At 30.1% G+C, this 24,542-nt stretch overlaps 5 protein-coding genes across 6 annotated transcripts; 2 read left to right on the top strand and 3 right to left on the bottom strand.

Annotated features, from left to right (window-relative positions):
- Positions 1–110: 110 nt before the first annotated feature.
- On the bottom strand, positions 111–17,075 carry LOC111685353 (pentatricopeptide repeat-containing protein 1, mitochondrial). 2 transcript variants are annotated; one of them, XM_023447609.2, is made up of 6 exons: positions 16,554–17,075; positions 15,934–16,489; positions 15,002–15,772; positions 14,770–14,944; positions 14,311–14,708; positions 1,016–1,154 (listed from the first exon to the last, which is right to left on the bottom strand). In XM_023447609.2, the coding sequence occupies exons 1-5, from the start codon at positions 16,966–16,968 to the stop codon at positions 14,325–14,327; spliced, it is 2,301 nt and encodes a 766-aa protein (XP_023303377.2). In that variant the 5' UTR covers positions 16,969–17,075; the 3' UTR covers positions 1,016–1,154; positions 14,311–14,324. The 2 variants fall into 2 exon arrangements, with proteins under 2 accessions (XP_023303373.2, XP_023303377.2); XM_023447605.2 differs by lacking the exons at positions 14,311–14,708; positions 14,770–14,944; positions 15,002–15,772; positions 15,934–16,489; positions 16,554–17,075 and adding exons at positions 111–649; positions 713–895; positions 6,156–6,667 and having other exon boundaries at positions 962–1,154.
- Positions 10,604–12,378, top strand: LOC111685356 (dehydrogenase/reductase SDR family member 4). Its single transcript, XM_023447612.2, has 4 exons — positions 10,604–10,953; positions 11,007–11,409; positions 11,469–11,603; positions 12,073–12,378. Exons 1-4 carry the CDS (start codon positions 10,691–10,693, stop codon positions 12,241–12,243), a joined length of 972 nt encoding a protein of 323 aa, XP_023303380.2. The 5' UTR covers positions 10,604–10,690; the 3' UTR covers positions 12,244–12,378.
- Positions 12,283–13,153, bottom strand: LOC111685357 (charged multivesicular body protein 2b). The gene has a single exon (XM_023447613.2). The coding sequence runs from the start codon at positions 13,011–13,013 to the stop codon at positions 12,381–12,383; it is 633 nt and encodes a 210-aa protein (XP_023303381.2). The 5' UTR covers positions 13,014–13,153; the 3' UTR covers positions 12,283–12,380.
- On the top strand, positions 13,477–14,294 carry LOC111685354 (EKC/KEOPS complex subunit TP53RK). The gene has a single exon (XM_023447610.2). The coding sequence runs from the start codon at positions 13,540–13,542 to the stop codon at positions 14,224–14,226; it is 687 nt and encodes a 228-aa protein (XP_023303378.2). The 5' UTR covers positions 13,477–13,539; the 3' UTR covers positions 14,227–14,294.
- Positions 17,076–17,232: 157 nt separating the features above from the next.
- Positions 17,233–24,515, bottom strand: LOC111685351. Its single transcript, XM_046953321.1, has 15 exons — positions 24,387–24,515; positions 24,187–24,310; positions 24,020–24,133; positions 22,781–22,998; positions 22,504–22,711; positions 22,330–22,446; positions 22,136–22,266; positions 21,817–22,076; positions 21,415–21,751; positions 20,688–21,087; positions 20,551–20,622; positions 19,610–20,492; positions 18,862–19,512; positions 17,475–17,724; positions 17,233–17,415 (listed from the first exon to the last, which is right to left on the bottom strand). The coding sequence occupies exons 2-15, from the start codon at positions 24,280–24,282 to the stop codon at positions 17,247–17,249; spliced, it is 3,906 nt and encodes a 1,301-aa protein (XP_046809277.1). The 5' UTR covers positions 24,283–24,310; positions 24,387–24,515; the 3' UTR covers positions 17,233–17,246.
- Positions 24,516–24,542: the final 27 nt, after the last annotated feature.

Here is a 24,542-nt window from a genome sequence, read left to right as displayed (position 1 = left end):
ATTTTTTTTTTTTAAATATAACGATTTATTTGCCTATGTAGTTTTCATTTAACTGTGTTTTAAAATAATTGTCGCAAAATTTATTGTTTTCATTTATTAACAACATATTATTGTGTGTGTTTTTTTTATTTATTGCAAAATTTAAAATGTTTTTTTATTTATTTATGAGCAAAGGCGGCAAATACTGCCATACCCAAAACACCAGCACCGGCTCCGATTATATAATTGGATGGTGTCATTTGCCACATATCTTTGAGTATTTCAAAATTAGTTGGCATTAATTTTTCATAGGATGGACGTTTTTTAAAACGTAAAAAATAACTCTCTACACGTGGCAGTTTTCCATAAGACCAATAGTAGTTCTCAAAACCCAATTGGTATAAACGTAATAGCAACAAGCCAAAGCAAACATCAGCCATACAAAAATCATTAGAGACTAACCATTCCCTGGCAGGATGAGCTACCATATCGTCTTCAACGAAACGTAAAACATTATGTATGGCATCCAAGATTTTTTGATATTCTAGACGTGAATAAACGATACGTTTACGACGCTCTTGCAAATCTAATTTACGCAATAAGGCAGCTTTATGATCTTCCACTTTATCAATGGATTCCTTTAAAAGGCCATAGACTTTTTCATTATTCTCTGTAAATAACAATTGACAATTTAAACAATAAGATTAAAAAAATAAATCTCTAATAAACTTACTCAAGCAAGTTTTTCTTATAGGTCCAATGAATGGTGGTTTTGGTACTAGTTTCAAATCATCATGTATAAAAGAGCCTAAACTTAAGGCCCCTACCGGTAAATGACCCAAGATTTGTTCAAACAATTGCATTTTCTCATTCTCAAGGGAATTGTTATTTTTCGGTTTCAATGATTTGTAATCGCCTGTAAATAATTAAATTAATATATAATTAATAATTAATTTAGTTTTTTTTATTAACACAATATTACCTCCTCGAAATTTATTTTCTATATAATTAATAATATGCAATGAATCGGGTACTACGAAAGAACCATCTTGTAGAACGGGTACATCGGCTTTAGGATTTAAATTTAAAAACCAATTTGAGTATTGCTCGCCATTTAATAAATCCACAACATAAGGTGTGAATTCAATATTTTTCTCATATAAAAGTAAGAGGATCTGGAAAGAAAGAAAATGAAAAAGATAAAATAATATATCGTTTGATTTTGAAGGTAAAAAACTAATACGTTTCTCTTTAAGACAAATAACTCGTTAACGACATTTTGCGAAGAAAAACAAATTTAAGAAAATGGTCGATGATTTTGAGATATTTTCGAAATACATATGGGGAATTTAAAGCCGTAGTCTTCCGATTTAGATGAAGTTTGTACCAAGGTTAGTACTCTAAAAGGCAATGGTCTAAGCTTTCTTGGAAAGAATGAAGAAATAGCAATCTAAAATCTTTTAGACAAATTGGACTAATAGGTGAAAAATTGCACTCATTGGAATAAAACTTTGTATGACTAAAATGTCTAATTTGGACCCCCTCTAAGTCCGGCAGTTTTTAATCGATAGAAAGAAAATTTGTGTCTGATCCATTATGCTTTCCCAAAGTATAAATCAGGTTTGGCAAATCGAATTTTCAAATTGCACAAAACATTATTTAAAAGTGTCCTTTTCTGAATCCGATTGTACCAAATCTCTATTTTTTCAAATGTATAACAATATTGTGTTGAAAATACTACATCTTCTTCGACACTTTATTTGCTTTATTTTCACCCGAATTACAGGCACTTCGGGTTAATAGTTCCCATAAAAAAATAATTGATGTCATATTTTTCAAACTGCATCTTAATCAAATCTAAAAATGCTATTACATATTATTCACTTTTATAGACTAAAAATTTCCTTACAAATGAAAGCCCATTTAAAAGTGAGAAAAGATATGTAAAAAAGTCATTACAAATAACATATTTGAAGTACATCAAGGATTGGTGAGAAACCAGTGAAATTTACATACATTTAAGAGAATGTGTTTTATTTTTGATATCCAAATATCGGATTTTTACTGCTTCTAAAAATAAGATTAGATGTAGTTCAGATTTGCCAAAAATGAACAACATCCCTTCAACGACACACTAATGTAAAAATCATAAATTTTTCACCAGAATCAGAAGTACTTCGGGTTACTAGTTGTGATGAAAATACTACATCTTTCTCCACACTTTTTTTTTGCTGGATAAGAGAATGTGTTTAGTTTTTGATATCCAAATATCGGATTTTTACCGCTTCTAAAACTGAGATTAGATGTAGTTCAGTGTTGTCAAAAATGAACGACATCCGTCCAATGACACGCTAATGTAAAATTCATATGTTTTTCACCCCAATTTGAAGCACTTCGGATTACTAGTTGTGATGAAAATTCTACATCTTCTTCCACACTTTTTTTTTGCTGGAAATATAAAACAAAAGTATTTCAAGCTGATTTTTCAGTCAGTACACTAAATCAATATTTGTTTGTATCAATAAATGAGTTCATTTGTCAATGTACTAGTCCATTGACTAGGCAATAGGCTATTCTATAGAATAGACATGTCTATTCTGCAGTAAACAAGTCTATAACTGGACAATAAACTATACTAGTCAAAATACTAATTCATAGAATAGTCCCCAGAACTTTAAACGTCAAGTTAAAAGTACTTTAATTAGACTAGCCAATAAATCGGACCATATAGTAAACAGACAGATCAATAGACAGTCTATTGTTTCTCTATGAACTGGAGAATAGAGTAGTCTATAAACTAGGCAAGAGACAACTCTTTAAATTGCTCATATACTAGCTCAAAGACTAATTCATAGTCACCCCTATTCTGTATTTCAATTCAAATCGAAATTTTCTTAAATTAGCAACTTTGGTAGTCTGCATTTCGATTTGAAGCTCCGTCACTATAATAACCACTTACAAAAACGTAGTTATGACCGTAATGCAGAATACACACAATCGAAAAACATTGAAATAATATGCAATTGCTTCTTCTTAAGATTCCGTTTTTTGTTGGAATGCCGATTTTTGATCGTTGAGTAACTGAATGCGGAAAAGTAATCGAAATGCAGAATAGGAGTGAGTATGTAAAGGCGATGGGATAAAAAAAATAATAATTCTTAAATATTGTTTGGTCATAATCTCTTCCAGGATTCTTTACAATATCCTCTTTTGAAATTTAGTAAAAAATTTTACCGCAGTCGATTGTTTATTAAACTTTGTGTTAAAAGAACAATTTTTAAATCATTTCAATAAGGATTTTTTAAATGATACAAAATGGGTCATTGGTGTACAGTTGTACTTTCGAAGATCGAAATTTACCAAAAAAGTACAATTGTACCAAATTTTGTGAACCCTGTTACTAAAATTAGAGCAATTTTTAGATTTTTTTAATTGGGTCACTTGAAAAAAAATTAAAGCTGTTTTTGTTAGAAAAAATTTCAATTTGAAATAAATTTTGATTTTTTATAGTTTTTTTTGGTAATTAATCCTATTCAAGGAGTAAAAGGTTACGTATGATTAACATTTATACGACTTATGCAATTTAAAATCAAGTATACGACATATGGTCTATATTATCAAATCCTCTACTTGATATATTATTTCTAAATATAAATCATTCGCAATGATGAACATTGATTAAGATTTGTGTGATGTAACTATTGAGGAGGTGGGTTTTGAGGGAAATGGAAAAAAATTTGCTTTTAATTGCACTAATGAAAGAAATGTGCATATTTTGGTAAGTCTGATGATTAGTTTTACTATTTTATTTGACATTGTTTACACTTACAAAAGGTATGTAATTGTATCTATTAATAAGTGCAATATAATTTCCTATAACGTAGTGATGAAGCTCAATTAGACACGCATTATTTTATAGAAAATACAGTGTTGTCGATTTCTAAAAAAATCGAAATATATAGTATAGTTTGAATATTATTTAAGAATTATTAATATAAAATCAAATTATGTTTGGATTGGAAACTTTTTATGTAATTCGGTAACTCGTAAACCATGTTCAGCTTAGTAGCTGAACTTGGTTAACTTGGGTTTAAAAATTGTTCAATAATAATTATTAATCATCAGCGATTCTGACGAAATAGAGATAACACTTTCAAAAGATTATAAAATCTATTTCGTTTCTTTTTTGGGTGGACTTAGCTATGGGCCGCTGCTTGTGAAATTTAAAAAAAAACAAGCAAACTTACTTATGCAGAATTTCAGCACTACCCTCGTATTTTTAAGCCAGTAATGGGCATTTACGACATCCTATATGAGAAGTAGGGCCAATTATCTACCGGCCTATGTATATAAAAATCATGAATGTTGAATTTCATCGCTATAATCACATTATTAAAACAGACTTTTTAAGCTGTTTTTTTCGAGGGCCTATGTGAAACCTATATTTGCCCATTTTCAATATCAAACAAATCTTATCTTTAGATAAAATTTGCGAATAATTTCTCTGGCTCTTTTCGTTCGGACTCAGCCTCTTTTCGTTCTGACTCGATTTCAATGTGTTATGACAAAATTAAAAAGTACTATTTGATCATTTGAATAAAAACACCATTCGGACAATAATCTTCCATAAAGAGTATAAAATAGAGACACGTAGATAGACAGTTTAATGGTGGGGTATAGGTACTTCTATGGCATTATTAGAAAGGTGACAGCAATAAAGCATCTGACTATTATTTAGTTTTTGTCACAAAGTACATAGAGAGATGTCATTTTTGACATTTGAAAAAGTCTAAAATTAGCTTTTGTTTGATTTTAAATTCGTTTTGTGTGAAAGAGAGGGAAATAGTTTCTTACTTGGGACGACTCTGTATAACATGTGTTTTTGTGATTTCTGTCTTAGGTTGTTATTTTTTAGACCTGATCCACACTAGGAAACTGTTTCTTAGTTCTCTTTTGAAGTTTCCTTAATGTCTACACAAAGAAACTTTTCTTTCAGAAACTACGTATTATTTGCATTGATTTGTTGTACGTATGAGAAGAATAAGTGCCGGTCCATACTAGGAAACTTTCGTAGAGAAACTTTTTCTTAATTCTCTTTTGAAGTTTCCTAAATGTCCACACATAGAAACTTTTATTTCAGAAACTACGTATTAATTGCATTGATTTGTTGTTATACGAATGAGAAGAATAACAAATAACGAGTACGGTAAACTCCGTACCGTGAGAGAGATGAATGATATTCCTTCTCTTTCTTTCTCATGCAAAATCAAAAGTTTCCCAAAAAAAGTTTCATAGTGTAGACCGGCAGTAACCGCGAGAAAGATGAATGATATGCTTTCTCTTTCTCTCTCACACAAAATCAAATGTTCCCAAAAAAAGTTTCCTAATGTGGACCGGCACTTACAAAAAGAAAAGGCCTTAAATGTTGTTTATGAATAAGGGGGTAAATACATGTTGGTTTTGTATTATTATAGTAATGCAGTTACCAGTCTAATTTTGTCATGGGAACATACTTTTAAAAGTTATTTTTAAATTTTTTGTAGTGTAATTTTCTTTTAAAACTTAATTTAGGGTAGCGAAGCACTTCGGGATTTTAGGTTTATTATACATCATTAAAATCGAATCAAAAATATTTCAGTTGTATTGTTTACCATAATAAAATTTTAAAATATTTTTTCATGTTTACTCTTAAATATTGCACAATGTGTGAAAAATACACTGAAGAAAATTATTGTTGCAAAACATTTCAATTTTTAATTTTAAAAAATAATAACTACACAGAAAATCAAAAATGTAAATATATATACACTTGTTCATCAAAAATTAATTTTGTTTTGAACAGATTTTAATAATCAATTTAAAATTTGTTCATTTAATGTTTATTATTTTTTTTATTAATTTTAGTTATAGGAAATACATTTTTTCTAGTCACTGTTAATCAATGTAAATTCTCATAATTTATTTAATTTTTATATTATTTTTCACTATATTTTTCGCTCTATTTAATATCGTACACTAACTTCTTTATTATTATTATAATAATACATATTTTATTAATTTTAAATAAGATCACATGATATATATATTAATTAAACTCTTTTTATATGTATGTATGTATGTAAATATTTTTAACTTATGTTTTAATCTGTGAGACATATTAACTGTTGTAGACATACTTTTTGTGAATGAAAATTATAAGGATGGAAATATAAAACTAATTCATCCTCCTTAAAACTGGGCGCATTAAAATCCTTAAGCAATGATGCCGGAGGTGGTACATGATTTAGATGTGGAATATTTTCACTCATTTCTTTAGTCTTTTTTTTTCTTCGATTACTAAACGAACACACACACGAGAAGTCAGAGCTAAATACAGAGCCGTATATTTCCTTAACAAACTGACTTTTCTTACTGTTTTTATGCAGTTATAACTTAAAAATTCATACTAAACGGAAAACGTCTATAATTTGTGTGTGTGTATCTAGTTAGTTACTCTCTTCTGCTCACGATAAAAGTATTAAGATTTTGTTTTTAATGTTCGTTAACAAAAAAAGTTTCATCACATGCTTTGACTAACGCACACACGAAGCTTTATGGTTAATAAGAAAATAAATATTCGTACTACTAGTAGTACGATCCGTAGACTTAATGACGATACTGCATGAGTTGTTTGTCGCTGTCTAGAGTCTAGACTATGCTCAAAAATTTACCTTAAACTAAATACAACTGAAAACAACTAAAAAAATTAACTTTGTAGTGGAAACAGATTTTAGATATCTATTATTTTCAGATTTTGATTGTATGTTTTTTTATATATAAAAACAATTTGTTTTGATCTTAATTTACACTTTTTTTAGTGCAGAGCGTATGTAGTAGTGGAAGTAATTCTAATTTGTTTATTTTTCTCATCAACGTACGATTACTGAATTCAAATTAAAAAAATTAAGTTCACTAAAAAGCAGAGTGTAGACAGATAGCTGAAGTGGAGATTTTAGAATTGATTGCTCATTAATCTGTGAAATAAGTGTGAAATTTAACTAAGTACGTTAATTTAAATTTTAATTAATAAAAAATATAGCTACAACCCTGATGAATTGTACTGTTGAATTGTACCTCGCCTCAGATATACTTAAGCCATTTATTGTTGAATAAAATTATGAACATTTAAGTGAAATTTTTGAGGGGTCATTTTATAGGGTCAAATGAGGCTTTATAATTATAAAGTTCATGATGGTCATCAAGGCTAGTACTGAGCTTGGTTTTACAGCTTTTTGTGGAGATAATTATGAACTTAACAGCCCTATTCGGGGGGTTCAGTTGTATGGGAGCTAGGTGAAATAATGGACCGATGTTAAACATTTTCAATAGGTTTCATATTTGGTACCATAAAAGATCATGTGTCAAATTTCATTGAATTATCTCCAAAATTGCGACATATAGTTTGATTACAAGGTTTACAAGCTCTATTCGATAGTTGAGGGGCTATGTGAAATATAGGAGAGATCATTGATTTATCTTAAAAATGCCAACCTGTAGTTTGATTACAAGGTTTACATGGACGGACTAAAGTGGTGTAGGGTATAAATATTATACCGAAATAGATTGGTTTCCCAACAAACTAAACGATGTTAAACCGATATCACCTAGATGATAAATAGTGATAACGAATTGACAGTGCTTTACGTGAACACCTGCCTTGACTCTCTTATTTCACGGTGGTCTTTATCATCCACTGGGTAGACTTGAGAACGGTCTAGCACGCGCCCCTGAATCCTTTTATGAAGAACTCAGGTGGCAATTTCAGTTGAGAAAGCAACAGCACTAGAGAACTTCCTTGAAGTTAAATGTATATTAAATCAAAATCTCGATCGTTCACCAAACTTACATTGTCAGACCATTAGGAATGACAATTACCAAGTGTCAATCTGAAAATTCCCCAACCTATACTGGTGCATTAGTGCGGGTTTAGGAATCCATCATAGGTTACTTTGCAACAGCGCCGGAGAGAGAATCCAGATCCAGAATCCATGGATATATCAGTCCTTAAACCAACATTTTCTTCCCGCGATTTTGAATATTAAACCACAGCCACTACGTGGATACCGAAGGAACATCAACCAACTGACCAGCCAGGACAACTGGCCAACCGATATACCAGATTATCTGGTTAGACCCCATGCCAAAACATTTTAAGGCGAAGTTGAGGATACATTTGACATCACTAGTCTATATACCCGGCAGACTACAGGTACTAGTAGCACCTCTTTACCCCGGGATTGCAATAACACCAAGGTGGAGATTTCACCATGGTAACATGCCCCTGGGGGGATAAATAGTGATAGTTGTTCTTGAAAAAAGCGATAGCATTTAGGGACAATTTTACTACTTCATAGGCTACTAGCATAGTCAACTAGTAGTCAATAAACTAGTAGCCTATAAACTAATCTAAAAACTAGTTAATAGACTTTGTCATAGTCTAATCTATAGACTAACATTGGCTAACGAATATAAAGCCAAAAGATTGACCAGTAAACTAGTTTATAGATAGATACACGTATATAATGTTTATTAACGTGCTAATATATTAGTGTATAGCATAGTCAATCGACTAGTCGACAATCTAGTCAATATACTAGTCCATGCATTAGTTAATGTACTAATTAATAGACTAGTCTATAGAGTAGTAAGTGAACTATTATATGATTAAACTTTTAACTCTATTTTTATTAACAACAGTGTACATGAATTTATCTTTTTTGTTTAAATAGACGGTACTTATTATCTCTACTTGAGGATTTACTTTTCATAGTTTTATCAACAGTCATATCTGTATCATTTTATAAAAAAAAAAAACAAAGGCAATACGTTATTGACCTAGAATTTAAAAGAATTTATAGTTTTCTGAAAAATATGGCTGATAATATGCAAGTATGTAAATTATCACGCCTATCTCACGTACCTTTCAGAATCATTTTAATTTCGTAAATATTTTTACGATTTATTTTATGTTTTGAGTAAATATGGGCTTGGTGCTATGTTGTTCATCCGAGAGCATAAAAAATACGAAAATCCGAAAACTAAAACTTAGTTCTGAAAGTTTTTAATATATGTATAATTCGAAAGTTTTTTTGCAAATGGGTTTTATTGAAATATGTCCAAATTGACATGTTTTTAAAACATCGGGGTCATTTTGACCCCAAGGCCGTTTAAGGGTTAATTTTTTTCACTATTATTGTAAATATCGGTTGTTAATAAATAAATTTCTACCTAAAAATATAATTATGGGTTATTGGCGTCCAAATTGCATGAAACTCTTGATTTTTATTTAGAAATATGTGGACTAATAAATTCACAAAAGGTTCCATTTAAAATACACAACAATATAATAAAAAGGCTAATTTTGTAAAATATTACATAAAAATGTGTTTTTCTCGAAATCCGCTGAATTCAAATTGCAGTTACAGGCAACCTATAAGAGGTATTGACCTAATTTTTATACCCTACACCACTTTAGTGGGGAGGGTATATTGGGTTTGTGCTGATGTTTGTAACGCACAATAATATTGGTCCTATACCCACCTTAAAGTATACCAATCGGCTCAGAATCATTTTCTGAGTTGATTAAGCTATGTCCGTCCGTCTGTCCGTCCGTCCATGTAAACCTTGTAATCAAACTACAGGTCACAATTTTGAAGATAATTGAAATTTGGTACATGATCTTCTATTGTCCCAAGGACGAAGCCTATTGAAAATGATTAAGATCGGTCCATTATTTCACCTAGCCCCCATACAACTGAACCCCCCAATAGGGCTTGTAATCCTTTTAATCAAACTACAGGTCGCAATTTTGGAGATAATTCAATGAAATTTGGCACATGATCTTTTATGGTACCGTAGACGAAGCTTATTGAAAATGGTTACCATCGGTCAAAATTCGAAACTTAGTTTTTTTTGGAGTACTCTAATATACATATACAATATATGTATCTCTCTATTTTGTAATTGCAAATGAAATGCCTTAAAATATGCATTCAAATTCATAAAATCCTTATCTACAGTATAAACAACAGCTGATTTTTATACCCTTCACTTTCGGAGGAGGGTGTATATATTTGTCATTTCGTTTGTAATTTATAGAATTTAAATTTACTAACATTTCAAAACTAAGAAGCCGGTTAAAAATTTGTCTGTCCGTTTATATATGAATTGAAATCAATTTTCTAAAGAGCGCACAACAGGCCCTATAGAGGCCTGGGTATATTTCTTCGGATTTGATGTGTATATATCCTCCTTTCAAACTAACTCTAGTGTTAAAAATTTCAAATATTTCAATTAAGTGTACATTTACTTAATAAAACCAGTAAAATCGGTCCATATATAAAGGATTAATGACAAAAATTAAGAAAAAAATCAATAATTGTTAAAGAATTTTAAATATACATATTTAAAAAAACAATATTTTAATAACGTTTCATTTAATATACAAAATGTATTGGAATGTATAACTATGTGTACGAGAAATACCCAAAAAATTAGAAATTTGAAAAATAATTCTTATTTTGTAGGGTATATAAGATTCGACAATGACAAATTTTACACTTTTACTTGTTTTGCTTATCAAAGTCCGAATTTTAATAAACAGTTAAATATATAAAATTAAACATTTTTATTATCAATAAATTATAAACTATTTTCAAATTTTACGATAAATATGTTGCATACTATTAAACAGGTTGGCTGTAAAGTATTTTTACAAAAAAAAGCTAACAACATCGTATATAATATTGCCGCTTACCGTGGGTTCAAAGTTCTGTCTCTTAATCAAAAACAAATACAAACGCAAAAAACAACATTTCATACTATTAGCCCTAATCATTGGCAGCAAAGGTTTGCCAGCGACAGTAATACATTAACCAGCAATAATATGAAACGTTTACAGGGTAAAGTAGCTGTTGTAACAGCTTCGACTGATGGGTAAGTTAGATAAAATTAAACAAAAATAAAACTTTTATAAAATTTCTTAATAGTATTGGATTTTCCATTGCCAAACGTTTGGCCCAGGACGGTGCCAATGTAGTCATCAGCAGTCGCAAGCAAAACAATGTGGATAAAGCTGTTGAGGAATTGCGCAAACTTAATTTAAATGTTTTGGGCTTAAAATGTCACGTTAGTGAATCGCAAGATCGTAAACAACTATTCGAACAAACCATACACAAATATGGTAAAATTAATATTTTAGTTTCTAATGCTGCCACCAATCCCGCTGTGGGTGGTGTTTTGGATTGTGATGAAAAGGTGTGGGATAAAATATTCGATGTAAATGTTAAATCTTCATACTTGCTGGCCAAGGAAGCTTTACCACATTTACGCAAAGAAAAGAATTCAAGCATTGTATTCGTTTCATCTATTGCGGGTTATGATGCTTTTGAGGTAAGTCCAAAATTGTATTTGTTTAAGTAAGTAACCATCATATCTGTTAATTATTTTAGCTTTTAGGAGCTTATTCCGTTAGCAAAACAGCCTTGATTGGTCTCACTAAAGCAGCCGCCAAAGACTTGGCACCTGAAGGCATACGCGTCAATTGTTTGGCACCCGGCATTATTAAAACTAAATTTTCTAAAGCGGTAATTAATCAAAACCCTTTTTATTTACTGTACGACCTGGTTCACACTAGGAAACTTTTGTTGAGAAACTTTTTCATAATTCTCTTTTGAAGTTTACTTAGACCTGGTTCACTCTAGGAAACTCTTTTGGGAAACTTTTGATTTTTGTGTGTTATAGAAAGAGGTGGTTGATATTTCTTTCTTTTTCTTTCATACACAAAAATCAAAAGTTTCCTAGTGTGAACCAGGAATGTTATCTTTTATGCTGGAACAAAGCATATAATATAGAGTTTTATAGTCTAGACTATAAAGTATTGCGTAGACTAGAACATAGACAGTTTTAAAGTCAAGACTATAGACTAGTTTAAAGTTCAGACAAAATACAATTATATAGTGCAAACTATTGACTATTCTATAGTCCAGACAATCGATTATTCTATGCTCTATATTTTAGACCAGACTAAATACTAGACTATTCAATATTTTACAGCTCTATGAAGATGAAGCAGCAAATGAGGCGGCATTGTCTAAAATACCACTAAATCGTTTAGGTATGCCAGAAGAAATGGCAGGAGTAGTATCATTTTTAGTATCTGATGATGCTAGCTATATAACTGGTGAAACTATAGTAGCATCTGGCGGCATGTCTGGACGTTTGTAAACGATTTATTAAACTTTGTATAAAATAAAGCAATACATATCTGTGTAATGGATAAATTTATTAATAAAAACATAATCACATTAAAATACAATATAGGTAATAACTAATAAAAAAAGAAAATAATAAAAAAGACAATTCTATGTGGAACGTAATTTAGCCAATTGAGCACCAATATCTTTGTCCGTGCGTGTATCTTCTAAGCCACCCGAGGCAGCTGCTGGTACATTAGCCATTTTTCCTGAGATTTCAATGCCAATTTCATCGAGTACTTTATTGACAATAGCATTGGTTTCCTCTTCCTCATCCGAATCAGCTAAGATATCGTCTAGGGTATCGTTAATCATATCGTCAGTCATTTCCATTTTCATATTAGCCTGTTGGAAGTCCCGTACATTGGCAGCAATACTTTCGGGTTTCATGATTTTATTCATTTCAGCCATTGTTTTGGCGGAGGTGCTCATTGCATTACTTAGCGCTATATTGGTGCCAATATTTTTATTTTGATAACCAATCGAGGTAATTTTACTGTTGGCCGCAAAAGTGCGTGCTTTTTGTTTACGTATCTCCACCAATTGTTTGGCCAGTATGCGGCAGACATCGTTGTTTCCTTGGGCAGCATTCTTTTTTATTTCCATCTGTAATTTCTTTTCCTCCTCCTCTAATTTTCTTCGTTCTCTTTCAATATCTCGAGAGGCTTTTCTTAAATTTCTATCATTATCACGTTGTTGTTCCTTGAGAGTAGGAGCTTTCCCGAATATATTGTTAAACATTGTTTTAATTTTTTTCTTTTGGATTTTAAAGGGAAAATTAATTGAAATATTTTATAAATTTTCTATGTATTTTTCCGTAGATGAATCACTTTTGTAGTTTTTGCTTGTTCTATGTGTAAAAGAATATGATAAACAAAACAAATACAAACAGCTGACTGACATTTAAGACAGTTTGTTATTGTTGTTAAATTTCTTAATTTAAATAATCGGGTACTTTTGATTAGAATTTTCGTTTGTTCTTTTTAATATATAAAATAAGTTGATTGATTGATGGATTTTTTTCTTCAAAGAAAATATAGTTCTTAAAATCTTTATCATTTTTCAAAAAATAGCTAACATTAAAAAAAATTGAATAATTCGAAATTGTCTTTAAAAAAAAAAAAAAAAAATAAAAATTCCTAACGGTTACTTTGTGTTTGAGTACTTTTGAATACAACACTGGCATCGCACATTATTTTCACATTTTGTTTTTATTATTCAATTCTTAGTAAAGATCAACCAATTTGGACTGAAATTCAGCTAAAAAATGCCGGTAGAGAATATTTTAAAACAAGGAGCAGAAGGTCGTCTATATTTAGGAGAATACAAAGGCGAACGATGTCTAATAAAAGAAAGATTTGTGAAAAAATATCGCCATCAAGAGTTGGACAATCAAATCACCCGGCAACGCATGAAGGCCGAAACAAAGGCGGCCGGAAGATGTCAAACGGCTGGTATAATTGCACCCAGAATTCTACATATGGATTTGCAAGAACGTAAAATCTACATGGAATACTATGATAAAGCCATAACAGCCAAGGAATATATACAGAGAATAGTGGCTAGTGAAAAGGATAAGACCGAAGAAGTTCTTAAATCGTTGTGTACGGTTATAGGTAGTACCATAGGAAAAATGCATGCAAATAATATTATACATGGTGATCTGACTACTTCAAATATTTTGATTAATCCTAAACAAGCAGAAGATTTTACGGAATATGAGGTAGTGTTTATAGATTTTGGCTTGAGCCACTATAATCAGGGCTCAGAAGATAAGGGAGTGGATTTATATGTTCTAGAGCGTGCTTTATTGAGTACCCACAGTGAACAGCCTTATCTGTTCGAGTACATGTTGCAGGCCTATCGCTTAGCATGTGGTAAAGATGAGGCAACGGTGGTGGCTAAATTTGAGGAGGTCAGAGCCAGAGGACGTAAGAGGACAATGATTGGTTAAGTTTTTATGTTCATTTTTGTTTTCGTATTTTTCATTTTACTTAAACAATAAACAATATTTAAATTAAATAAAAATTAAACTTACTTTTAGGAAAAAGTTTAAGCAATCCTAAAGGGATTATTAGGATTAGATTGTTTTGTTTGTTGTTTATCACCAATATCTTCATTATTAGTTTCTTCAGTTGTGCTGTTAAGCAGTTGAGTATTTTGTGCTGCCAACTGCTCATCACCTTTAAGATTTTGTATTTTTATTTTCTTTATATATTTACGCAGTTTAGTTTTCTTAGCTAATTTTTCGTTTTTTATAGGCTCTATGCCTTCTCCGTCCTGCTCCTTGTAGTGATCATAGGGACGCTCTTTAATTTTCTTAATAGCATCTTCTAATTTTAAACCATCTATGCCGTGTTCTTCTTGATACAGTCTGTATTTATCACAGAATTTCTTGTGTTCTTTTTTATACAATTTGTTTTTAGTAGTGGGATGCTAAAATTAAAAATTAAATTGTAAAAGTGTTTATTTTTTCCTGTATAAAAAAATCACTTACTCTAGCATCTATAGCACGGGCACATTGTAGATAAAAATTGTTTAAATGTCGAAGAAATATTTCATTTGGTTTGATATTTTCATCCAAACTAATTTGCATGATTTCACAAATATAAGGAAATGATTTCTGGGCACAACCTTGTCTTAGCATAGCTCCCAAAATTTGTATGTTCATTCTGAAATGGATACTTAGGCTTACGAATGTTTATCTACAAATAATCTAACAAACTTACCTTATACCATTATGTCGCATTTGTTCCAACAACTCCCTAGAACTTTCAACTGTTGTACAACCTAAAGCTAAAACACCATAGGTTACAATATCCGGATAAAGACCAGCTGTACGTATCATAGATAAAACTTCTTTGCCACCCTCATAATCAAAACGCATGGCTCTTTTCTTTATTAGGATATTAAAGAAGTCTATATCCGCCTTAAGACCTATTTTACGTATATAAGTTAGCAGTTGTTTTTCGGCGGTATTTGTGGGCGGTATAACCTCTAACATAGTGGTAAATGTCTGTATATCTGGTGTAATATTCTTCGATTTCATTAGCTCCAAAAAACCCGTAAGACCTCCCAGCAAAAGAAATCTTTCGTGTGGCTTTTGTACTTCACTCAACGAAACCATACTACCCAAATGAGGTTGGGTCGCTAATAAATTGGGTAATTCAAGGGAGGTAGCTTCACTTTGTATCTGTAAGGCTTTGTCAGTGGAAGTCGTATTTATAGATACTTTATTCGTATTGTCTTCCTCGTCCTCTTTCTTTGGTGTAGTAGATGATGTACTTTCAATTTCATTAGTAGAGATTTTAGAGATTGTTGTTGTTTTAGCTGTTAGGTGTTTTGCAGGTGTTTCACTTAGTATAAGTTGCAGAACTTTTTCCATTTCTTCTAAGTCGCCAAAACCGCAATCACGTACACATCTTAGAACGGCATTAAACGAATAGTAATCTGGTTCTATGTTTTTCTGCAACATTTTATGCCAAGTTAATAAACAATGTCTGAAAGCATAATTAAATGAAACCTTTCGATTATAGATGATTCAGATAACTGATCAAATAAAAATTTATTCTTTACTTTAAACTAAAATTTCCTTGAGATATTTCCAAAAGTTCACAATATAATTGATTATTACGTAAGATAAAATTCCTACAACACTTACCTGAAACCATGTTTCTCATCACTAGCACATGCCTGTAATAGAAAATTAAAAGTTTCTCCCGTCATTGGTAATTTCTTATCCCGCATTTCATCGGCCAAAACGTAGGCGGTCTTAACATCGCCCCATCTACCAAATGTTTTAATCATTGAATTATAATTTTTTACATTAAACTCATAACCACTTTCCAATAGTGATTGCCTCAAACGTATAGCTCTTGTCAGACCATCTTGACGACTTGGTGCATTAGCACAGGCATTAAATAACGAAGTGTAAGTACTTTCTTTCACCTTAAGACCACGTTGACGCATTTTGGTATATAAATTAAATGCTTTGCGGGTATAACCGGCCTTGGCACAACCACTTATTAGTAAATTGTAAATATAGTTTTCGGGCTTAACACGATCTTCTTTTAACATGCGTACTTCCAAGACTTCTAATGCTTCTTTTACGCGGTGATTGTTAAAGTGTTCCTTAATCATCATGGCATATTCTTTTGTTCGGAGTTTTTTTGAACGGCGTGTCGGTCGTGTTATGTATTCCTCTTCTTGTAAATCACCTAAATTTTTCAAATTAACATTAATTAGATGTTAATATTTCGTTACGAGGAAATGTTTATTTACCTTCATCTTCTTTTAAGGGTTCTTTGGGAGCATCACCAAAAACATCAGGGTCATCTTTGCTTATGTCAATATCTTTTGCATCTAGCGCAATGGCAGTCTCATGCGATTTTAAAACTTCTTTTGTTTTCAAGGCATCAGGACTCACATTCAACTGTTCTTTTCTAATATTTTGCCTCCGTCTTCTTACTTTCGGTAACTCCGGTTTATCCCTATCAGTTTCTTCTGCTTCTAGATGGGAATTTTTATTTGCGGCTCTTTGTGCTTCCAAACCGGCATCTTTATCGTAAGTTTTTACATGCAAGAACCGTGGAGTCTCAAATCTATAATATTTAGCTGAAGCCCTAAATTGTTGCGTCACTAAAACGTGTTTTGATATTCTGAACAAATCTGTACAGGCCCTTAGTCTGGTAAACATATTTTCAATACTATTTTTACTTTTAATTAATAATTTTTATAAAATTTGTTAAATTTATATAAAATTTTTAAGAAAAATGCTGCTGCGAGTTAAACACGGTAAACGGAACATATGTTTAAGAAAAAAATGTAAACAAAGACAAAGTTGCCAAGTTTTAGAAATAAGCACAAATTCAAACGCACAAAACCGTTAAAATTAAATCAAAGTTAATATATAAATTAAGTTATAACAACAAGATTTTTAAGTAATTTTATACATATTAACAATAACAATATTATTTAATATTCATTTCTTAAATTCTCCATATATTTATGCCATACTCTCTCAACGACTTTATTTTGCTCAAAATTGAATTGCTGTGATAACTCTTCATACTCTTGCTGTATAAAATTTGTTACATTAGTATTAGTTAAACAATCCAATACCTGCTCCATTATTTCCTTGTGTCTTTAAAAAAAATTTTAATTTAATTAATAGTTGGAATTTTAAATATTGGTTATACATACACATCAAATTTTTCTGTTTTATTAACGAATTTATCATATTGTCTTTCTAATTCTCTTACTAAACGTCCAATATTGCAACGTATTTGCTCAAGTTCATTATTATGTTCTTGAGTTTTCTTTAATATGTTTTGTGCAATTTCACAAAATTGTTCCTTATAAAGTAACGAGGCATTTTTGAGACATATTTTCTGTGCATTCTTTAAGCGCAATTGAAAGTTTTTATTGAATTCATTGAGAATTTGTAAAATATCTGAAAATTCAGAAAATTATATTAATTTTCTGTAAAAATATTCTACGTATAACTACTGATACATTTTTATAGAATACGAAACGAATAAAAGAGTATATTTTGAAGCACATTGTTAAACCTTACTTTGTTATACACTTATTACATATAAAGTATCTCATTTTAAATGACCCATGTTTTGCAATTGAAGTCCGTTCGGGATGAAATTTGCACCTATTGGATAATCGTTTGGGAACAATTTTTCAAGATCAACCAAGAATTATCTAAGTAACAGTAAGTCAATCTATCTATCCATCTATCTATCTATCTATCTATCTATCTATCTATCTATCTATCTATCTATCTATCTATCTATCTATCTATCTATCTATCTATCTATCTATCTATTTTTATATCCTACACCACTACAGTGGGGAGGGTATTATACGTTTGTGCTGATGTTTGTAACATACAAAAATATTGATCCAATACCCACCTTAAAGTATACCGATCGATTCAGAATCATTTTTTGAGTCGATTAAGACATGTCCGTCAAGATAATTTAATGAAATTTGGACCAAGCATGTTTTTTGGCACAGGGACGAAGCCTATTGAAAATAGTTGAAATCGGTCCATTATTTCACCTAGCCCCCATACAACCGTACCTCCCGATTTGAACTTTTTATGCCATAATTACGTCAAATATTCTATTATCTCTCTAAAAATTGGCACAAATAAGTTTTATATAAGTATAAATGACACTGCAGATTTTCGTAAGGATTGGCCATTATTTGACCCTAGCCCCCATACAAACCCCCTTCAAAAAATGTCTTAAAAGTCTAAAATTGACTTGTAACCATTTGTATCGCAATGAAACTCAACAAAACTAACTGTTATTTAAAAATATATCCTTTTCCAAAACTTACCGAGGATCGGCAAATATTTGACCTATATAAAGCCTCATTTAGAAATTTTGGTTTTTATCAATAAATTATTTAAATATTTTGGAATAATATTCAACATAAAAGTTTCTTTATAAAAAGAAAAAAATTTAAAAATATACTCATGGTGTAGGGTATTATATGGTCGGCCATGCCCGATTATACTTTCCTACTTGTTCTATTTACGTTCTCCCAATTTTATAAATTCTACTGAACTTACCTTTTTTAAAAGAATTTTCACGATTTTCTAATGCTGTTGTAGAGAAACTGCGGGATGAATAATCATTATTTTCAAAGCAATTATTTTCACTTCCTTCCGTGGTATTGGAATTAGATTGACTATATCGTTGTTCAAAATTCTGATCATTATCATTACCCTGTGTCTGAGTTGCAGGATTTGTTGAAGGAGTTTCATACGGATTATCAAAATAAATCATTTGTTTCGCATTGGCATTATTAGAATATTGCTGGCGGAAAGCTATTGGTAAATATAATGGAATTTTAACTTTATTATGTTGTTGCATATCTTGGCTTTTAGCTATGTCGTAATAACGATCGAGGTTCTTTTTGCTATTAGTTGGATCTTTATGGTAAATTAACTGATTAAATTTTGGCTGATATGAATTTTTCATTTGTAACACATTTTCTTCTTTTCTCAAATCCATTAATTGTTTATTTTTTGAGTCCATGTTTTGAAAGTAGCCATTTAAATTTTTATTAGATTTCAAATCCTTTCTTGAATTTTTATTTCTAAGTATGACGGATTTTTTGGCACTAACTTGGATTTGCTGTACGATTACAGCTGTGGGAGTTACTTGGCATTTGGTAGCCATTGTGTTAGTAACATTGCTTGATATCATATCATTTTTAACTGCAAAGTTGAAATTATATTTGAGAAAATAAAACGTATAATATTAATACAATCTACATCCAGCAGAGATTAAATTTCTATATAATTCTATATTTACCTGGTGTAGTCCATAGGTCACTTTGTTGGTTTTGATTTAAATATAATGGTTGATTTTGCATAACTATAAAATTTTGATTATTATGTTTATTAGAATTAATTTGCAGTTTTGTGAATTGATCGAAATTATCATCGTCTTCAGAACTATCAGAAACTTCAGCATTATCTATACGTTTTTGAAAAATAACACAATCTTTATAATAATCACGTTCCGTTGGATTGTTAGCAATTTCATTAAAATTTCTTTGTTTATTAGATATTTCAAAATTTGATTCTAGATTATCTTCTGAATTAAACTCAAAATCATTTAAAATTTCTTGCAGACCAATTGACACATCCACATTTTTAATTATCACTTTATTATTTGCTTGAGACTCTGAGGCGTTCTCCAATTGTTGGTCCACAATAAATTTTTGTTTATTATTACATGGATATGTAGTATTCATATTCAACTCACACATTTGATGAGTTATAGCATTATTTTCTTGATTGTTTACATTTAGTCGTTCCATTAGAAAATTTTGATTATTAACAACTTGTGTTATTTCCATATCTGAATCATTTAAATCCGATATATTCATACAACTAGTAGGTCTAGGCGTACTCACTTCACTATTATTGTAGAGTATAGATTTAGTAGGAGTACAAATATATTGTAAATCTTTTAAAGAATTTTCATTTAAACCACGAACTTCTTCACATTCAATAGAATCACAACTGGAATTGTTTTCATTATTTTTATGTAACGCATCAGATATTACTATTTCATCTTGTGTTAGATCAATTTCTAGATTTTCAACAAATTTACTTGGAATATTCTCATGAGTTGGCCTTAAGTTTTTATTAGACGGAGTATTCTCACTAAATTGTGTTTCAAAAAGATGCTAGAAATGGATCAAACATTACTTTATTGTAATGGGTTAGCTTTGCTAATGTACTTACTGGCGATATAATACTTTTAGTTTTTGCTAAAAGAAGACTGTTGGATTCTACTATAAGATTTTGAGGATTAATCTGTTAGGACAATAAATTTATGTAGTTTTTGAAATAATTTAATTAAATCTAAATTATGGACTTACATTTTCTTTATTCTCGAGAATACAATCATTTGTAAGTTTTCTTATTTTCTCTACACTTGATTCATTATCAGGGTGGTCCACTTTTTTCTTGCGACTTTTTGATTTCGCGCTACTTTTAACATTTAAAGTTTGTGTTGAGTTATTAGGTTGTATTTTAAAATTACGATAGGATTGACAGGGTTCGGCATAGGTGTTGTCAGCAACGTCATAAATTTTGGCTACTTGTTTTAATACATCTTTACAGTCTTGTGTTGTTAAAAGTGGTGGACACTTTTTGGGAGTAACATTTTCAATTATGGAATTTTCCATGTTGAGCTTTACATTGTCCATAATATCCATTTTAGTCAAGTCAACAGTGGGTGTTACTTTACAGACTTGTTTACAGCCTGATTTTGTTTGTCTGTTTAAAAGCAAATAAGGTGAAAACATAGGTAAGTATTTAGATAGATAGATAGATAGATAGATAGATAGATAGATAGATAGATAGATAGATAGATAGATAGATAGATAGATAGATAGATAGATATATAGATAGATATATAGATAGATATATAGATAGATAGATAGATAGATAGATAGATAGATAGATAGATAGATAGAGAGGTAGATAGATAGATAGATACATAGATAGATTGATAGATAGATACATAAATAGATAGATACATAGATAGATATATAGATAGATAGATAGATAGATAGATAGATAGATAATTAAAGCTTAATTTACCTTGGTTTTCTACTTTTAGATTTTCGTTTTTGTGCCGGTTTAATTACTAATTCCTCATCCGAATCTTCCATCAATGAGGCAAAGAATTTTTTTCTAGTGCGCAAATTTCTAATGGGATGTTTTTGCCCTGCTTTTTCTTCTCCCCTGGAAGTTTTGGGAGATTCCACAAGATCCATATTTAAATTTTTAGATTCAATTCGATTTAAAAAACATTTACTTTCAGGCTTTGGTCCCCCTTCCGGAGTAGAATCAATATAACTTTCATATTTTGTTTTTTTAGTTTTAGAAAATGAATTTGCAACACTTTGAGAGCTTGATGATCTTTTATTTTTATTATCTAAAGTATTGAAAAATCATATTTAAACTAAACCATTTAAACTTAAAATAAAATTTATCTTTTACCTGGTAAATTTGCCGACATATTCTTTTTTAATAAATCTAATATGTGTTTATCTTTCCTTTCAGTTTTATTAGGTTTTACTTGTGCGGATTCATTTAAAGAATTAAAGTATTCCATTACATAATTATTAGCCTTTAAACGTTTAATCTCATCTTGGGTTAGACTAAATTGTATTAAATTATCTGTAATATTTGTTAGATAATTAGCGTGTTTGGAAAAGTCTCCTGGGGTTTGAAAACGTATCGATAAAATATTATTTTGTCTATAAAAAGTAAGTAATTTTTAAGAAAAAATTATAATTTTAAAATAAAATTAACTTACAGTTTCATTATTTGAATCTTTAAAATGACATTAATATCTTCATATTTCGTTTTAGGGTTCAATTTAAAGCGTGCCTTAAAGGACAACGTTTTTGGGCTGTAGTTTATATCAATCCAAAACTTTTGAAGATTCTGAAAATATATATTTTTTTATAAATTAAGCATTTTCTATATTTTAAATATTTTTTAACTTACCAAAGGTTTATAAAATGTATATTTATTATCCATTAATGCCGTTGTACAATAAAATGAATAAACCATAACATTTTTGGATAAATTCATATTATAATTATTTAGTAAATCACGTGTAGACTAAAATTTAATTGCTATAATAATTTTAATTATTTCAAAAGTTTTAATAAAACTTACATTTTCTATGACATGTGTTAATTGCGTCTCTTGAACAATAGTTTTTAATTTATCTTGAAATAAATTTAAATTTGTCCATTTAATACATTTTAACTCTTCATTTTGTCTAATTCCATCGAATTGTTTTAAAAGTATCGTTAGTATTTTTAAAGCTTTCGATTGAGTATTAAAATCTCCCGCCAGATCTATGGGATTCCATAAGCAGCCGCTTTTTTATGTTAGATCAAAAATATATGAATTAATTTTTAGAAATAAATTTTCAAAATTTTATACTAACATGGTACCAATTTCGAATTTTGTTATTTCACTCAATACCTCGGATGGTACATTTTCCAAAAGTTCTTCTAATATTTCTAATAAATCATAATGATAGTTTGGCATTTCTTTTGATTTATATTGTAAACATCCAATGATATATGTTATAATGGTTGGCACTGTATTTTCATAATGTTTTAATAGTTTTCTATCATTGGGATTGATCGTGATGAGAATTTTCTAAAATAGACAAAATTAATAGAACCTTTTTGAAAATTTACAAAAATTGCGTTTGATCAACGCGATATCTGTATTGCTAGTTATACCCTACACCACTAAAGTGGGGAGGGTATTATACGTTTGTGCTGATGTTTGTAACATACAAAAATATTGGTCCAATACCCACCTTAAAGTATACCGGTCGATTCAGAATCATTTTTTGAGTCGATTAAGACATGTCCGTCCGTCTGTCCGGCTGGCTGTCCATGTAAACTTTGTGCGCAATTTTCAAGATAATTTGATGAAATTTGCAACAAGCATGTTTTTTGGCACAGGGACAAAGCCTATTGAAAATGCTTGAAATCGGTTCATTATTTCACCTAGCCCCCATACAACCGTACCTCCCGATTTGAACTTTTTATGCCATAATTACGTCAAATATTCTATTATCTCTCTAAAAATTGGTACAAATAAGTTTTATATAAGTATAAATGACACTGCAGATTTTCGTAAGGATTGGCCCTTATTTGACCCTAGCCCCCATACAAATCCCCCTTCAAAAAATGTCTTAAACGTCTAAAATTGACTTGTAACCATTTGTATCGCAATGATACTCAACAAAACTAACTGTTATTTAAAAATATATCATTTTCCCAAACTCACCGAGGATCGGCCCATATTTGACCTATATAAAGCCTCATTTAGAAATTTTGTTTTTTTTATCAATAAATTGCTTAAATCTTTTGGAATAATATTCAACATAAAAGTTTCTTTATAAAAAATAAAAATTTTAAAAATATAGTCATGGTGTAGGGTATTATATGGTCGGTCATGTCCGACTATACTTTCCTACTTGTTTTGTTTTAATTAAAGTATAACAAGTAGTCCGACTCTTTGACAGCAGTACTTTGGTTTTAATTATGTTTTATTAAACATTTAAACAATTTTGTAACTATCTTTTTAAGCTCCTACACTGAGATGTTTGAATTCAATTCAACAACTAATAGTTGTACAACAATTAGACCTTAAGTTAGGAACTTACCAAATATAAACGAAACCACCTGATTGCCACATTAAAAATTCCAGCTTCTTTATGTTGCACTGTTACCATTAAAGAGCATAATGACTTTAACATTTTATTTATAAAAGTTTTATTCTAAAATAAAACAAAAAATAATTATTTGTTTAAAAACTTGTAAAATCTATTACCATATTTTCTAAATTATTTTCCATGTTAGTGACAGCATTTTCAAGGTCAGCAACAGTGCGCCATTTACCGTTATAGTTGTCTTGTACGAGAGACATATTTTCTTTGAAACAAAACACTTTTAAACTAAAAAAACGAAATTGTTTGTATATTTTTATAAATTTTTGAGACGCATTTGTTATTATTAATTATTTTAAATTACTTGTGAAGTTATTTGCAGAGAAAATATGAAGAATTATAATTTCCATCCAATTTTTGTTTCTTTGACTGAAAAATAACTCTTCTCACAAAAAAGAGGGAAAACAGGGTTGCATTTCTGCTGGCCGTTTTTACACTATTAAAAATAAAATGTCAAACG

The sequence above is a fragment of the Lucilia cuprina genome, chromosome 5, assembly GCF_022045245.1.
Source record: "Lucilia cuprina isolate Lc7/37 chromosome 5, ASM2204524v1, whole genome shotgun sequence".
Taxonomy (NCBI): Eukaryota; Metazoa; Arthropoda; class Insecta; order Diptera; family Calliphoridae; genus Lucilia; species Lucilia cuprina.
The sequence above is the reverse complement of the archived record's forward strand: the minus strand, read 5'-3'. Positions and strand labels throughout refer to the sequence as shown.